The sequence below is a fragment of the Chondrus crispus genome, genomic scaffold (assembly GCF_000350225.1).
Source record: "Chondrus crispus Stackhouse genomic scaffold, scaffold_219, whole genome shotgun sequence".
Lineage (NCBI taxonomy): Eukaryota > Rhodophyta > Florideophyceae > Gigartinales > Gigartinaceae > Chondrus > Chondrus crispus.
The window spans coordinates 154,927-172,550 of record NW_005179095.1 but is presented as its reverse complement, the minus strand read 5'-3'; the positions used below and the strand labels follow the sequence as shown (position 1 = coordinate 172,550).

The 17,624-nt window shown below is 48.0% G+C and overlaps 2 protein-coding genes; both read left to right on the top strand.

Moving 5' to 3' along the window:
* Nucleotides 1-4,053: 4,053 nt before the first annotated feature.
* On the top strand, nucleotides 4,054-4,422 carry CHC_T00004211001 (hypothetical protein). Its single transcript, XM_005715518.1, has one exon. The coding sequence runs from the start codon at nucleotides 4,054-4,056 to the stop codon at nucleotides 4,420-4,422; it is 369 nt and encodes a 122-aa protein (XP_005715575.1).
* Nucleotides 4,423-4,991: 569 nt separating this feature from the next.
* On the top strand, nucleotides 4,992-5,989 carry CHC_T00004210001 (hypothetical protein). XM_005715517.1 is given in 2 exon segments: nucleotides 4,992-5,375; nucleotides 5,376-5,989. The coding sequence occupies 1 exon segment, from the start codon at nucleotides 4,992-4,994 to the stop codon at nucleotides 5,373-5,375; it is 384 nt and encodes a 127-aa protein (XP_005715574.1). The 3' UTR covers nucleotides 5,376-5,989.
* The last annotated feature ends 11,635 nt before the right edge of the window (nucleotides 5,990-17,624 follow it).

Below are 17,624 nucleotides of genomic sequence, written 5' to 3'. Positions count from 1 at the left end.
ACCCCTTCGGCGCAAGCTGGGTCACATCTATCTGGAGTGGGATCACTCCTCCAAAATGCACTTCACCAAAGCTGAACTGATCAAGCTTCATCGCGGGTTTTCCCATCCCACATCAGAGAAACTCATCAATCTGCTTCGCTTGGCCCGCCCTTTTGAATCTGATGAGGCCACAAAGCAGTTTCTCGAGTCTCTGCAAGCTTCTTGTGACACCTGTCAACGCCTTGGCCCCACTCCTGTGCGTTTTAAAGTATCGCTACCCAATGAACAGGACTTAAAGTTCGGTGACGAATTGTCCATTGACCTGATGTTTCTAGATGGAAAAGCAGTACTTCACGTCATCGACACAGCCACTAGATTCTCGTCAGCCATCTTTCTAGACGCTCATGGCGCCACTTATGGCCAAAGTGTTGAAGGTATTTGGCTAGCCTTCGTCGAAGCCTGGTGTACCTTGTATACTGGCCTTCCAAATATATTTGTCTATAGACTTCGCGTTGACCAAGGATCCGCATTCACATCTGATCGATGGCGCGAGATAACTGCACAAGCTGGCATTCAACTTCGCATATCTGGTGTAAAAGCCCACTCGTCGTTAGGTATTGGAGAACGTCTTCACGGACCGCTGCGAAGGATTTATAGAAAAGTACGAGCGAACTTCCCGGACGCCTCTCCGTTCATTCTTCTGAAAATTGCAGTCAAGGCAATGAACGACACAATTGGAGAGAACGGTCTAGTCCCTTCTCTATTAGTCTTCGGAATTGTTCCGCGCTTCCCAATCATAAGTACGGAAATACCTTCGCAGCGTGAAAGAATGCAAATTCTTTCAACAGCCCAGATGGAAATGAACGCAATCATCGCAGAACGACGTGTACTTGCTGCTCTGAATCGGAACATCCCTGCAGCCTCCGATCGTGTGTATAATCTTGGAGACGAGATTCTAGTCTTCTCTGAGCAAGAGAAGCAATGGATTGGTCCATTCCTTGTTTGCAATGTTCACGGACGAATGATAACTGTTCAGAACAGCGAAGGAACTTATCGACAAACGTTTAACGATTATCAAATCAAGCCATACTACGCTTCCCCCGAGTCTATTCTTCACCAGCAAACTGCTCCATTCCGTAGTGGCAAAGCCTCAAATCCACCCAATAACGTCGTTCTTACTGAAGTTATACATCCCAATGATCCTCGTGCACAACAATTTGATAATGATAACGAAAGGAAATAGAAGGACTGATCGAAAGAGGTACTTAGAAGGTAGTGCTTCGCGATGAAGTTCCAGACAACGCAAACATCTTAAATGCACGATTCGTCCTTGCCATTAAAGACTCTGGAACAAACAAGGAAGTATGGAAAGCCCGATACGTTGTACAAGGCCACAAGGACAAGATGAAACGGTCATTCTTTCACGACACCTCAACGGCACGACAGTTCAGCGTCAAACTACTTGTCGGTCTTGCTGCTCTTTTTGACTTTAGACTCTTCTCAACAGATGTCACACAGGCATATTTGCAGAGTACGGAAGAGCTCTCCCGTGATGTCTATGTTAAACCATCATTTGAGTTCGACTTGGATTCTAAACAATTCTTGAAACTGCTCAAGCCGTTGTATGGACTAGCCGATAGTGGTGACTACTGGGGTAGAACGTTAAAGGATCATCTAGAGAAGGAACTTGGGATGAAGGCCAGTGTAACCGATGCCGCCTTCTTCTTCAAACGAATTAGAGAGAAGCTTACTGGCCTATGTGCTACTTATGTTGATAACTGTCTACAAGCCGGCACTGAAGAGTTTTGTCAACAGGCCAAGTGTGTCGAAAGGAAATTCAAATGTCGACCGAGGGACTACGACAATGTCCAATTTGCAGGTATTAAGATTGAATCCACACCTAACGGATTCCAAGTACATCAGAAGCACTATATCTCCAACATTAAGAACATCAGTAAGGAAGCTTCTTTCAAAGACTTTCGCTCACTTCGTGCCCAACTCTCTTGGGCCACTCGGTCCCGTCCGGATATTACATGCTCTATTGCACAGGCAGCTCAGGTTACTGAAGAAATCTTCAACTCGGACCCCACGAAATACTGTAAGGGACTTAATTCTGTGGTAAAACATCTCCTTACCATTACAGATCAGGTCCTCAAATTCCCTAAATTGGACCACAAAAGTCTTCGGTTACAAGTCTATTCCGATGCATCATACGGAAACAACCTTGACGGATCTTTTCAGTTAGAATATATCATTTTCCTTGCTGATGCAAATGATATTTGCCAACCATTGTTCTGGTCGTCGCACAAATCCAAACGCGTTTCCAGATCTGTCCTAGGAAGCCAAACAATGGCCTTTGCTGACGCTTTCGATATGGCCTTCGCAATGAAAAACGATCTTCACACCATGACCTCGCTCGACATTCCGATCGTTATGCTTACGGATAGTCTATCCCTGTTTGATGTTATCACTAAAGCAAAGATAACATCTGAAAGGCGACTAATGACCGATGTTAAAGTTGTCAAGGATGAATACCAGACACGTGAACTGCACGCCATAGGCTTCATTCGCTCCGAACACAACCCCGCAGATTCTTTGACCAAGGTCAAGAAAAGTGATATACTGATCGAAATGATACAACGGTCAATTCTTATACATCCTATCGACCAGTGGATCAATCGCAATTCGTGACCACATGACATATGCCACGAAAAAAGTTTGGGGAGTGTTAGACTTATTGACTAGACTACAGTAGATATCACACTTCTATGTTATCAATATCAATTCAGGGATTATGTAGGCTACATTTAGCTATCAATGATAGAGTCCCTTAAGAACGTGCCACCTACAATTCTACATGTTTTACGGTGTAACCGTTTAGACACATTTCGTGGGTGGCGCAACCTCCCTTTTATGGTAGTGCGCCTACTTTTGTTGTAGAGTCAATAGGACTATAAAGCCAGGTCGAAGACGCTACTCGTCTTCGACCTCAGCACATTCGATCACCTGAACCATCAACCCGACAACCCCGCCCATTGACCGTGCTCACCGTCCGTAGCGGTTCTGAGGCAATAGCCTGCTGCTCTTCCCCCTCCCTTTAAGGTAACCCTATTTACAACCCTTTTACCCATCACTAAAATCTCCTCCGGACCGCCCCCTTTCGGTCGGTCTCCCGACAGTTTGACCTCATATGAGGCAACCTTTTTTTGCAAAATATATATAATTAAATCGAAACTTTATAAAGTCAGTTTGGACGCCATTTCTTTAACGTTTATTCCCTCGGCAATAACATCTTGCAAAACATTGGGATAGCAGTTGTGAATACAGAGAAAGACTAAGAATCTAATGAAGTTGCAATGTTCTGTTGACATTTTAAACAGGCGTTTTGGTTTCGAAAATATCAACACCTAACGTTTTGAGATTGGGCAAAAAGGCTCCTTTTTTGGGCATTTTCAAAATGACTGGAAAAGACGTGTAGATCTCACCAAACTCCGCCCTTTCGCAACGCAGAAGTCAACTGCGGTGGCGAGAGTATCTTTTTCCATCTTGTTGAGCTAGCGCAAGTAGAGAAAAAAATAAGTTGAAAAGGAGCCTTTTTGCCCAACCCCAAAACGTTTTATGTTGATTTCTTCGAAACCAAAACGCCTGTTTAAAAAGCCAACTCATCATTGAAACTTCATTAGATTCTTAGTCTCTCTGTGCATTGGAAGCTGCCATCCCAATGTTTTGCAAGATGTTAATGCCGAGGGCAAATACGTTAAAGAAATGGTGTCCAAACTGACGTTTTAAAGTTTCGATTTAATTTATATATATTTTTGCAAAAAAAACTGGCCTCATATGAGGCCATGACTGAACTCATATGAGGTCAAATCGCTTGTCGTCTAGACACTAGATTCTGCAAGTACCCCTCTCACTGGCTCAATGTGGGACGCATAAGAAGTTATGATAAATATGCGAATGCAGTGCGTATTCGAAGAAAATTGCCTTTATTTGGACGGGAGAATTGGTCTCCAAAGTGTGCCAGGGTCAAAGTGGGACGACGAGAAATTTCACGTCTTGCACGCTTCATCTGTAATGGGAGAGAACCAACAAAGCCGACGCTGCCGTGTGCTTGCGGGTCCTCAACAACTCGCCTTCCTCAACCTGCATCCGCTGTTTTCGGGCTCTTGGCCATTGCGAAATTGGCAAGTCGTCGCAAACTATGTCTTCGAGAGGCGACACCGCAGACTGCGCTTTCAGACGTTTCTGAGAGTCAATATTTTTTTTGTTTGCAGTATCATTCTCTACAATAAACTCCTGAATGTGATAAACGTTGGGTACGGGCGCTTTTGGAGGATTCCGCCCCTCCAAACGAGCACGAACGGACTGCAAATTGCCAACCGTCGCTGCGTTTCCTGTTGCGAGGAATTTTCTATTAGATTTCTTAGGTGTGGGGTTCTTTGACAGGCATATATTCTTTCTCAGAATGTTGCGCAACACATTATTGGGAGCGACGGAAACCTCTGCAAAAGCATGAGCAGAAAACTGACCGTTTGTAAGAGCATGTGAATATGTTTTGAAACATTTGATGAAAGAGACAATGGGGAAACCATGGTACATTTGGGATTCTTAATTCCATTTAGGGGGTTCACATCACAGATAAACGAAATTTGGCGTCACAAATTTAATAAATAGAAGATCGTGGTCGATATTTCAGATCGTATTAGCAGATGGTCAACAGTTATTCCATATTGGCAATTAATCAACATAATATCAACATAAAGCTATTTCGAGCACAGAACGCTTCGTTTAATCTTTATCGGTTGTCATCACACGACAGTCTATGTGGAACAAGTGTTCATTCCATTTCAATGGGCAGAAGTGTCACATAACCTATATTTACAATGCTTTCAGTGTGTATTCACTTCCAGCGCTTTTCGAAATGGTACACAGAGGGAAAACAATTGGCAGCTACAGGACATTACCAGCTTACATCGGTCATTGATACACATAATCAGTGACAAAAAGGTGAAATGAGTTCACAATCCCACTCACTAATGCGGAATGGTGGTGACATCTGCCCTATCACCGTCCGAATTTCACCGTCGCCGTCCGAATTTTACAGTCATCGTCTGATTTTCACCCCTGCCGTCCGATATTCACGACCGCCGTCCACGCCTTCCGACCGCATTATTATTTACTGCGCGACCAATCAGGCCTCCATGCGCCCTTGTGCGTTCTTGAACAATGGCCGAAACGCCTTCCAAGGCCGGCGTCGTCCCAAGGATACGCCGGACGGCTTCTTCCCGCGCCGTACGCATCGCTACGCCAACCATACGGTCTCTAGAGTCTCGGCATGGCGGTTCTGCAGGCGAGCAATACCTCGCGGAGCTCGAGGTCCAGCTCACCCAATCTGAGTCCTCGTATGAAGGGTTCCACGTCCCATGTTCTGCTCCGAAGCCTGCCCCATGTGAAAACTCAGGCCTCAGCTCGACAAGTGCGAACGCAAAGCTGGATGCGCACAGAAAAGCGCTCAATCGAGCGTCGCAGGCAAAGTATCGAAGAAAGCGCGGCGAGCATGTGGCCGCTGCGAACGGAGACGCCGACAAGAAGTTCACCATCCGTGCCCTCACTATGGTGAATTCGTCCAGAGGTGGAGCGGTGCACTACATCCAGTCTGGGGACGCCCACATGTCGAAAGCTGAGGTTATTCATCGCTCTCGGGAAGTCGCTGAGTACTTTGCGCTAACCCTTCGATTACCGACCAACACACGGTTTGAGGTCAAAGCTGTAGCCGACATTCGCCACGGCGTAGACGAAAAAACAGGCTTCCTCGTCATGGCCTCTTTTGATATGAAGGCGGAGTCTTGGATCATCCGCAAGTGTGTCATCTCTGGTGAGATGGGGGACTCGCCAATGACTACAAATGGCATGAGGGAGCAAGGATGGCGTAGAGGTGCAGCGCGTACAGCATATACTGATCAAGTTCTCGCTTTTCACTGTAAAGATGTCGTCAAAAGCGACCCGGCGATCTCTAAAGCAGCGCTGATAGCTTACTTCGCGCCGTATGTGAGGTTCGCATCTCATATACCACCCGATCAGTGGTCGAGAGTGCGAAGGATTGGATACGTTTTAGCAAATGGCACTCCAGACGACAATATGTCTATGCTACCGGCATTACAGATGGAGATGCGAGCACTCGGTCACACTCTGGAGTACACCACTTTCGGTGGCAACGGCATGAGGGCCGTGATACATTCTGTAAGGAAAGCGGAGTATGATCGCCTACACAAGAAGGCATCCAGAATACCAGCCGCGCATCGCAATGAAGCTCACACTGCGGATCTTCTTCCCTGGAAAGAGTCCAGAAAGCAATTTTTGGACACACATGCCAATTTATTGTCACTTATTTCCAATCCTGGTCGATTGTACGTAGATTATCTCGCGTTTGCTTTTTCTTTCACGAAAAGGCAAGCCCCATCCTTGCTGACCCTTGTCGAAGCAGACGCATGCTTCGGGAAGCGCAACCTTGACGCGTACCAGTTGTTTACTGTCGTTGGAATCAGCTCAGACTTCAATGTGGTTCCGATGGCGTACATTTATATAAGCGGCAACGAAAGCGAGGAGACCTGGACTCGCGCTTGGGGTTTTGCGCGGAAAGAATTTCCGAACTTGGGAAGGCTTACAACCGTAGTGAGCGATGGCGATAAGGGGATCGTGGCTGGCCTGCGCAATATCTTCACAGTTTCGACGCAGCCGTTTCACGTAGCCTGCGCTCATCACCGCGCTGGAAATCTTTGCAAGCACGGCAAAAAGTGCTCGAAGATGTTTCATAAGCTCCTGAGAGCCCCTACAGTTGCTTCTCTTGACAACATCTCCAGCTCAGTGGCATTTTCTAGCCTGTCTACTGCAGCTCAAGCAGCATTGAGAAGATTACCTGATGCTCATCAATATCCAGCGGCGGCTGTTGCGCTTGGTGCTACCTTGTACGGAAAGGAAGCTTCTCAAGGTGTGGAATCTAACAACGCAGCCATGATGCCAGCTCGCTGCTATGATCCCCTTCTCAGTATTATCTGGCAAGGATCGCGGGACAGTCGCCGTTTTCACGAGATCTCTCAAAAAGCTCACGCTCAAGACCACTACCTACCCCCTCGCGTGAAAGCCCGTCTCCTCGCAGTCAGTCCCACTGGGGAGGTTCAGCCAGTGCAAGCATCATTTACCATCACGCACCAAGCTTTCAACGTCGTATGTGAAGGCAATGTGGTGTACTGTGTTCACTTGCGAATTCCAATTAAGGGTCATGCCGACAAGAGCCGCTGGCCAGTAGAAAAGTATCCATGCACGTGCGGCGTCCCAAGCATAGATCACATGCCGTGCGGGCACATGCTTGCAGTCGCATTCAGTATGAGCATTTTGTCAACATATCTGGTACCAACCGAACTGACTACGGGCCGCTGGCGCGCACAGTTTCCAGCTGAAGAGCTGGCCATAGTGCCGACATTGTCCGATGTTGCAGGATCTGCAACCGCGAGGAATAACGCACTCCACGTACCTGTCACAGCGCCGCCGAAGCGTGGACGACCAAACAACAAGCGAAAGCGCTCAGCGATTGAGAAGGTAACGAGAAACTTGCGCACGAACGCAGGGAATTAAAGCATGTCCCCCGCCCCTATCGTAGTACGTTGCTGTGTGCGCCCAGAACAGTATGTTCCACTGTTTCTGGGCAACATGCTGCTCATAGCATATCTGAACCTTGCTGCGACCAGCGGTCACTCTCCGGTAAACAAAACTTTTCTTCTTGTCCAATTCAACTTGTCTCCATCATATCACTCTTCCCCTCCAACGACCTCCTTATCACAGCAAGGGCCGCCTCAATCCCCGCTTCCAGCACGAAAATCCCGATGCACCTCTACGCCACCAAGGTCAAGCCTTAGTCCCTCACGATTCGCCAGGAATGCACCGCACATGCACGCATTGCGTGAATCCGAATGATCTTCTGCAGTGGTTTGGCAAACCACTGCAGATGATCATTAGGATTGTGCGCAGCGTAACGCTCACCATATCTTGCTCCTCGAACGCATAGCGAAGGAAGGCACGCGAGTAGTGCAGCGTGTTGGCGTCGCCGCACACCCAGCAGCGTCAGAACCACAGCGCTGGGCCTGGTCCACGCTCCAGAGCGCGGTCGAAGCATTTGAGCACGTGCCCCGAAGCTGGGTCTACTGCCTCTCTCGTGGTGGCTCTCCCGCGTACAGCTACGCGGGCGCAAAGCTGGCCACCTCTACACCGGTGGCTTGGACGGCGACGACGGCGATGCTGGTGGCGTGCGCGGTTGCGTCCGCGCCGCCGTGGACGTACATAGACATGCCTGGGGCGGAGCGGTGTGTTAGCCTGGCATCGAGCAGGTGGTCCACGCGATGACAGGTGCGATGCACTGTTTTGGCGCGCGCCGTCACGATTGCAGCGAAAGACGAACTTCGAAGGCGTGGCGCAGGTATGGCTGAGGGGACGTTCCACGATGCGTGAGTAAAGCGAAGACCGAAGGGTGACGGCGTCAAGAGATTGACGCCAACCTGAAAGCACTAAAAGGCCGCAGCGGCGGTATTTCCTGGAGATTGATTCATATTGTTCGCTGATCACCTTTTCTTCTTTCCTGATCACAGTAACAGCAATCTCCGATTTTCGCCACCCGAATAGTAACTAAACCATTTGCCATTGTGTGCGAGCTCCCTTTTCTTTCTGTCATATCATACGAGCTATGTGCTCTTTCTGTCATTTCTTCCGAGCTAGATTTTGTCTTTGCCGTTGTTTGCGAGCTATGTTCTCTTTTTGCCATTGTACATACTATCACCTCCGTTTCCCAATGCGGTGAATCACTACCTGCGTCTCTCAATATCATTTCAGACACTAGCACTGTTTGGCATTTACTTTGGATGCGCCCCTTTTCCCAATCTTGAGCCAAAATCGACGTTCATCTGCAGTTACAGTTATTCATTACACCTAAATGAAGATAAATCCCCCAGTGTTCATCCATGTCCATTTTACTCTCCATTATGACGACCCTTTCCAGAAAGTCCCTTGATGAAATCATCAAACGAATATATTTAATTCGTTGCGAAATAGTTTAGCAAAATCATATGCGCGAAACTATGCGGCGCGGCATTATAATTTTGGTGTCACAATTTGAGCCTTGTCACAGATTGAGCCTGTGAGAAGGGTATTGAAAGAGGCGATTTTTGTCATTGAAGACATCAGGCCTCATCACAATCCAAGACGTACAGCCATCCTAATCAAACTTTCTTCGGCCGGCGTATCGTACCGTGCAGCAAACACTGTGTACTCCAGTCCCTTCGCGTTAGACTCAATGCGCATCCCACGATTGAAGCGAGGGCTGTTCACCTCTATCACTGCTTCTTTGCAAGCAACCGAATCGCAATACGTGCTCATTCTCATCGCGTGCCCGCGGAATACGACTATGTGACCACGTGTGGCACAACTGTTGTACTAATCATATAGAACCCGCGAGACGGCGTGCTTCTCGAACACAAGTCCATTGGTAGATAGATGTCCGAGGGCTCGAGCGTCTATACACGCCTCCTTGTCGTTGCCATCGTTGTCACCGCCGCCGCCGCCACCGACGACCGGAATACCTAGAGCATTTGCAGCTTCCTGCGAGAAACACACCGTGCTCTTGGTCAACTGTACGCACACTTCCCCAGTTGTCGAACAGTCGTCACTCGACGTGCATCTGTCAAATCCGACTGCAGGTGCACAAAAGCAAGTCTCGCCAGCAGGGCACGTGTCTATGCTTCCTTCTACGCAGATTCTTCCTACCGCACACTCAGATGAATTCGTGCAAAACTCTCCGGTTAGCCCCACACGGTTTGCTGTCGACAGAGATTTAGAAACAAATCCCACAAAGTCTTTTGAAATTTCCATCAGAGCTGCTTTTCTCCCAGCGTATCGTCCGATCTTACTGTTCAGCATACGAGTGTTTTGAAGAAAGGAATTGATTACAGATGCCGTGTTCAGCCCAGGATATTTAGACTACGAGGCGGTCCGGGGTTGGTTGATTCCATGATCCGTAAGCCGGCCGGCAGGTATGGCAACACTGGGTCGGGATATCTTGTAGTCCTTTGGACTGAATGCATGTGTCCTTCTTACTGTTTTGTGCGCTGCTTTGTGCGCTTGAAGAAAGGCGTAGATCGACGCAATGACTCGGAATGAGCGCAGGAGATTTGGGTAAATTCCTTTTGCGCAGAGATGTAATTTTGCTCCTTCTCAGGCGAGTGTTCTACAGCAGAATACGGCTCTTTTCTGTCTGAGGTAGCCTTTGGGCGTGAAACAAGAGCCATTTACCTGAGCGAGAAGGCGATATCGGGGCTGGAACAGCAAGCGGGAAAGCAAAGAGGGTACACACCAGCGATAAGCGCAGCAGAATAAGCATGTTGACGTGCGGTTGTCACGGGAGCTGAGGAAGCCTGAGAGAGAGAAAGTGTTAGCTGAAACATGGTGAGTGTCAGAGGTCAGGAGTACTTAAGTAGAGATGGTACACGGACCAAACGACTGTGTGAGTATCTCGACATCAGGGCGGTGATACGTTACCATTGGGAACTGTGCGTATACCGCACCAGATGAAGGTCATTTCCCCGTTGGCGCTAACTACGGCAACATTGAGACCCTGAGATGAGGATGGGTAACGTCATCAAAGGCTTACGCTGCGACATGCATATCAAAAGCTGATGAGGCGATGAGGTTAAAATTGGATGGGGTTTAAATCATACAGAACCTTCCCGGATACTGCAGACCCAAAACAGACACATGCATGTGCGAATTTTGACTGAGAGAAGTGTGCGTCAGAAAAAGTGAACTGTTGCAGCGCATCTCTTTGTGTCGGGAGACCGACCGAAAAGGGGGCGGTCCGGAGGGGATTTTAGTAAAGGGTAAAATGGTGGTAAATAGGGTTACCTTAAAGGGAGGGGGAAGAGCAGCAGGCTATTGCCTCAGAACCGCTACAGTTGGTGAGCACGGTCAATGGGCGGGGTTGTCGGGTTGATGGTTCAGGTGATCGAATGTGCTGAGGTCGAAGACGAGTAGCGTCTTCGACCTGGCTTTATAGTCCTATTGACTCTACAACAAAAGTAGGCGCACTACCATAAAAGGGAGGTTGCGCCACCCACAAAATGTGTCTAAACGGTTACACCGTAAAACATGTAGAATTGTAGGTGGCACGTTCTTAAGGGACTCTATCATTGATAGCTAAATGTAGCCTACATAATCCCTGAATTGATATTGATAACATAGAAGTGTGATATCTACTTTAGTCTAGTCAATAAGTCTAACACTCCCCAAACTTTTTTCGTGGCATATGTCATGTGGTCACGAATTGCGATTGATCCACTGGTCGATAGGATGTATAAGAATTGACCGTTGTATCATTTCGATCAGTATATCACTTTTCTTGACCTTGGTCAAAGAATCTGCGGGGTTGTGTTCGGAGCGAATGAAGCCTATGGCGTGCAGTTCACGTGTCTGGTATTCATCCTTGACAACTTTAACATCGGTCATTAGTCGCCTTTCAGATGTTATCTTTGCTTTAGTGATAACATCAAACAGGGATAGACTATCCGTAAGCATAACGATCGGAATGTCGAGCGAGGTCATGGTGTGAAGATCGTTTTTCATTGCGAAGGCCATATCGAAAGCGTCAGCAAAGGCCATTGTTTGGCTTCCTAGGACAGATCTGGAAACGCGTTTGGATTTGTGCGACGACCAGAACAATGGTTGGCAAATATCATTTGCATCAGCAAGGAAAATGATATATTCTAACTGAAAAGATCCGTCAAGGTTGTTTCCGTATGATGCATCGGAATAGACTTGTAACCGAAGACTTTTGTGGTCCAATTTAGGGAATTTGAGGACCTGATCTGTAATGGTAAGGAGATGTTTTACCACAGAATTAAGTCCCTTACAGTATTTCGTGGGGTCCGAGTTGAAGATTTCTTCAGTAACCTGAGCTGCCTGTGCAATAGAGCATGTAATATCCGGACGGGACCGAGTGGCCCAAGAGAGTTGGGCACGAAGTGAGCGAAAGTCTTTGAAAGAAGCTTCCTTACTGATGTTCTTAATGTTGGAGATATAGTGCTTCTGATGTACTTGGAATCCGTTAGGTGTGGATTCAATCTTAATACCTGCAAATTGGACATTGTCGTAGTCCCTCGGTCGACATTTGAATTTCCTTTCGACACACTTGGCCTGTTGACAAAACTCTTCAGTGCCGGCTTGTAGACAGTTATCAACATAAGTAGCACATAGGCCAGTAAGCTTCTCTCTAATTCGTTTGAAGAAGAAGGCGGCATCGGTTACACTGGCCTTCATCCCAAGTTCCTTCTCTAGATGATCCTTTAACGTTCTACCCCAGTAGTCACCACTATCGGCTAGTCCATACAACGGCTTGAGCAGTTTCAAGAATTGTTTAGAATCCAAGTCGAACTCAAATGATGGTTTAACATAGACATCACGGGAGAGCTCTTCCGTACTCTGCAAATATGCCTGTGTGACATCTGTTGAGAAGAGTCTAAAGTCAAAAAGAGCAGCAAGACCGACAAGTAGTTTGACGCTGAACTGTCGTGCCGTTGAGGTGTCGTGAAAGAATGACCGTTTCATCTTGTCCTTGTGGCCTTGTACAACGTATCGGGCTTTCCATACTTCCTTGTTTGTTCCAGAGTCTTTAATGGCAAGGACGAATCGTGCATTTAAGATGTTTGCGTTGTCTGGAACTTCATCGCGAAGCACTACCTTCTAAGTACCTCTTTCGATCAGTCCTTCTATTTCCTTTCGTTATCATTATCAAATTGTTGTGCACGAGGATCATTGGGATGTATAACTTCAGTAAGAACGACGTTATTGGGTGGATTTGAGGCTTTGCCACTACGGAATGGAGCAGTTTGCTGGTGAAGAATAGACTCGGGGGAAGCGTAGTATGGCTTGATTTGATAATCGTTAAACGTTTGTCGATAAGTTCCTTCGCTGTTCTGAACAGTTATCATTCGTCCGTGAACATTGCAAACAAGGAATGGACCAATCCATTGCTTCTCTTGCTCAGAGAAGACTAGAATCTCGTCTCCAAGATTATACACACGATCGGAGGCTGCAGGGATGTTCCGATTCAGAGCAGCAAGTACACGTCGTTCTGCGATGATTGCGTTCATTTCCATCTGGGCTGTTGAAAGAATTTGCATTCTTTCACGCTGCGAAGGTATTTCCGTACTTATGATTGGGAAGCGCGGAACAATTCCGAAGACTAATAGAGAAGGGACTAGACCGTTCTCTCCAATTGTGTCGTTCATTGCCTTGACTGCAATTTTCAGAAGAATGAACGGAGAGGCGTCCGGGAAGTTCGCTCGTACTTTTCTATAAATCCTTCGCAGCGGTCCGTGAAGACGTTCTCCAATACCTAACGACGAGTGGGCTTTTACACCAGATATGCGAAGTTGAATGCCAGCTTGTGCAGTTATCTCGCGCCATCGATCAGATGTGAATGCGGATCCTTGGTCAACGCGAAGTCTATAGACAAATATATTTGGAAGGCCAGTATACAAGGTACACCAGGCTTCGACGAAGGCTAGCCAAATACCTTCAACACTTTGGCCATAAGTGGCGCCATGAGCGTCTAGAAAGATGGCTGACGAGAATCTAGTGGCTGTGTCGATGACGTGAAGTACTGCTTTTCCATCTAGAAACATCAGGTCAATGGACAATTCGTCACCGAACTTTAAGTCCTGTTCATTGGGTAGCGATACTTTAAAACGCACAGGAGTGGGGCCAAGGCGTTGACAGGTGTCACAAGAAGCTTGCAGAGACTCGAGAAACTGCTTTGTGGCCTCATCAGATTCAAAAGGGCGGGCCAAGCGAAGCAGATTGATGAGTTTCTCTGATGTGGGATGGGAAAACCCGCGATGAAGCTTGATCAGTTCAGCTTTGGTGAAGTGCATTTTGGAGGAGTGATCCCACTCCAGATAGATGTGACCCAGCTTGCGCCGAAGGGGTATGTCAAGACCAAGCTGAGGCGATCGGAGCATGTTGTTGACGCTATCAATGAACATATGGTACTTGTCCAAGAGGTCAAGTCCAATAAGAAAGAGGACATTGGCCTTGACAGTGTCAACCTGTTCGCGAATTAAGTAACCATCAGCAATGGGAATGGATATGTTCATGGTTCCAAGTGAAGCTTGGGAGTCATTACCGAACCTGAAGTGTATCGGGCTCGGCCTGGGCTTGAATTTGGTGCCAGTGAATCGACAGTAGGCTTTGGCTTGAGCGAGGCCAACGACAGTTCGCTGGGCACCAGTGTCAATACAGGCTCCATCCCACTTGGGTGCGTGGTTGGTCGTCCTAGCTCGTGCAGGACTATGGTCCCGGATGGTGTGGTAGATTTTGAATTTACACCGCTTCTTTCCGCAGACAGTCTCAAAGGAATTTGTTTCACTTTGTGGGTGTTGACTGCTGCTACTTAAAAATCCATTGGATCCAGGCTATCTACAGTGTCCCACAGTACTTCTTCCTCTTTGATTGGCGTGTGAGCGACTTGATGATGAGTAACAGCCTGATCGGCGAAGTCATCATCATCGTTGAGGGTGACATTGGTGAGAATGACTTCACCGGGGTCATGTTGTGCCTGGTCGTCCGTGAAGGCAGTGAAGTCGATCTCATACGCACCTAAGGCATGTTCTGCTTGCTCGCAGAGCTCGTATAGGATTCGCTTGGCTGGTCTGGTCTGTAACATATGGTTGACATTCTTCCTGAGAGCCATAGGTTTAGGACAGTCCCTAATGAGGTGATATTTGCTTCCACAATTGTGGCAAGCACGTATATTACCGAAGCGATGCGTACCATTCTGGGTCTGGGCGGGGTTGTGGGAGAAACGTTGGAGAGGATATGGAGTTCTTGGATTTGAAGAAGCGGATCCATGGCGGCGGGGGATGCCATACGTGTTCTGACGTTGAAAGTGAATACCAGGGATGGAAGGCAAGGGCTGGGTACGGGAAATGTCAAGCTGATCACGGCGGCGTCCTTCTTTCTGCTTCTGCTCTTGTAGCCAAACGGCATCAAGGGCAGTATAGAGCTGTTGAAATGTCCAGGGGGGTATGGCAGCCAGACTTTGTGTTAATACACTCTTAGTCCACTCGACTCCAATCACAGCATCGTGCAGATATTCCGTTTTGTCTTGTTCCGATTGGTGCGTGGGAGGGCCTTGTGGGGTGTACTTTGTGATCGTTTCACGAAGTTCTTCCAATGCTTCTGACACAGGGATTCTTTTCGTCTCCAAAATTCGGAAAAGTCGGAGATTTTGGAGGAGTTTACGAACTCTATTTTGTCGTGTCAGGCTATTGAACTCGTTAACCATGAGTAAAGTAGCAGAATTGAAGTCTTGGGCATGTTGGATGACGTGAGAGCGATAATATCTTTTCGCTTCACCATCAAAAACGTTATGGAAGAACCGGAGCATTTGCTCGTTACTTAAGTGGAAATCTTCAGCACAATCGCGATAGTTGTTGATTGCGTCATGAATATCTTCTCCGATTTTTCCAGTGTACCGGTCCTCTTTTTTGAATCTTGACGAAATATTGTGAGCAATCTTGGAGTTCGGGGCTTCAACTGTCGGCAGAAACGATTGATGGCTTCCTTGTGTTGACCCAGAGGCGGAACTGGTGAGACCTTGATTGGCGAGGATACGGTCAGTGTCATCGACATATAGCATGTTTACCAGACCGTAAGAAATACAGTTGGTGGTAGGGTGCCGGGTGTATGACAATCCTTTGGCGACAAGGTAATCACGGATAAGTCGATATAAACCAGTAGGGCCTCGTAACATTTCCCTTGCGTATAGAACTTCGGGGGGAAGGTCAGCACGAAGGTTACTACAGCAAACATTGGGGTCAGGTTGGGGGTCCGCCATTACATGCAGGGCTATTGCAGCCTTAACATCGCATTGGATCATGGATCGGGGTTCATAACTTGTTAAAGCATCTCGGATTCCATTTAGAGTAGCCATATTAAAAAGTATTGCAAAATAATAGATAAAATGGATCCGGGCTAAACGCGAACGTTAACGTCAAAAAATGTTCCTGTGGTAGCGCGGCGAGTGTGCTACTTGTAAACGTCTGGTGTTTTGTACCCTTAGTGGTATTGCAGACACGTGTGTACGTGTGCAATAGTAGTACGCGTGTATGCGTAGTCGATATGAACACGTGGGCGGGTGTGCGTGTAGTAACACGTGGTTGCGTGCACAATGACAACACGTGTGTGCGTGGCGGGTAAGCACACGTGAGTCCGTGGTGCGCCGAAAAAAATTCTTCAGTGACAAGTGTCCCTTTCAAATATTGTAAAAACTTTAGAAAATTTTAACAATTACAGTTTGGACAAACAATTTCCAATTACTTCTGGATAGTGCGCAGCTTGCGGAGGGCCCGGTGATGGATAGTGCCGGCGTAATGCTGGTCTGTGTCGTGTGCGTTAGCAATGCGCTTGACACAAACCTTGCAGTGTAATTTTCGCGTGGGTATGATGCCGCAGAAACTACTCGCTGATGTGGTTGACCAGCTTCGTGGACTCGGCGCTGACGATAACTCGTAAAGGTGCGAGAGCAAGGGCGGCAGAGGTATTGCGTAGGACGGCGGCGTGGGGGAGTTTCTCTACGTCGTGCGCGCTGAGTAGCTACGCAGTATATGGTAAGTGCGCGGCCCTCGTCGAGGTCGAAAGACGGCGCAGCGGCGGTAGAAGTTTCCTCGTCCGAAGCTTCTACTGCCTCTATATCGACGTGGCGGGGGGCCGTAAAGAGCGTAGAATGCGAGGCGCAGACGTCAAGCTGGACCGGCGATAGAGGTCGAGTGGTATCGCCGCGGGGGGGCGTTCGGGAGATGTAGGCAATTGGCGGTGGGGAAGCGGATGCCGACGGATGGACACGGAGCGGCGAGCTTGAGCTTGTAGACAGAGTGCCGTGATACGGCGGTGGCGATGCGGGGGCGGTAAACGAGGGCGGCGGCGGCGGCGATGCGACGTTCCCGAATTACGTCGGGGTGGTTGGTAGGGCGCTTTACCCGTGCCATTAACAACTGCGCTAATGCGCCAGCCGTACAGTATTTCGTACAGTACGCCCAAATGTATAACGTCCGCTGTAAAATTAGACAGTAATTATTACAGTGAACGTTAGGGACAAAATTGTTTCTTGTAAAAAATTTCTTGATTTCCAATTCGGCTGATTGAATAAGGCGGCCTTATTCCAGAGGTGCAAACGAGTTGATTCGACGGTTGGCTACAGCGGGCCTTATTCCAGGGACGGGGCAGGACCAAACGGGGCGGCGGTCCGGTAAACTTATAAGTGTCGGGAGACCGACCGAAAGGGGGCGGTCCGGGGGGGATTTTAGTGAAGGGTAAAAGGATGGTAAATAGGGTTACCTTAAAGGGAGGGGAAGAGCGACAGGCTATTGCCTCAGAACCGCTACGGACGGTGAGCACGGTCAATGGACGGGGTTGTCGGGTTGATGGTTTAGGTGATCGAATGTGCTGAGGTCGAAGACGAGTAGCGTCTTCGACCTGGCTTTATAGTCCTATTGACTCTACAACAAAAGTAGGCGCACTACCATAAAAGGGAGGTTGCGCCACCCACG

Bases quoted from the DNA above. Each gene is read 5' to 3' on its own strand.
- CHC_T00004211001 (XM_005715518.1), top strand. From the start codon at position 4,054: ATGGGAGAGAACCAACAAAGCCGACGCTGCCGTGTGCTTGCGGGTCCT.
- CHC_T00004210001 (XM_005715517.1), top strand. From the start codon at position 4,992: ATGAGTTCACAATCCCACTCACTAATGCGGAATGGTGGTGACATCTGC.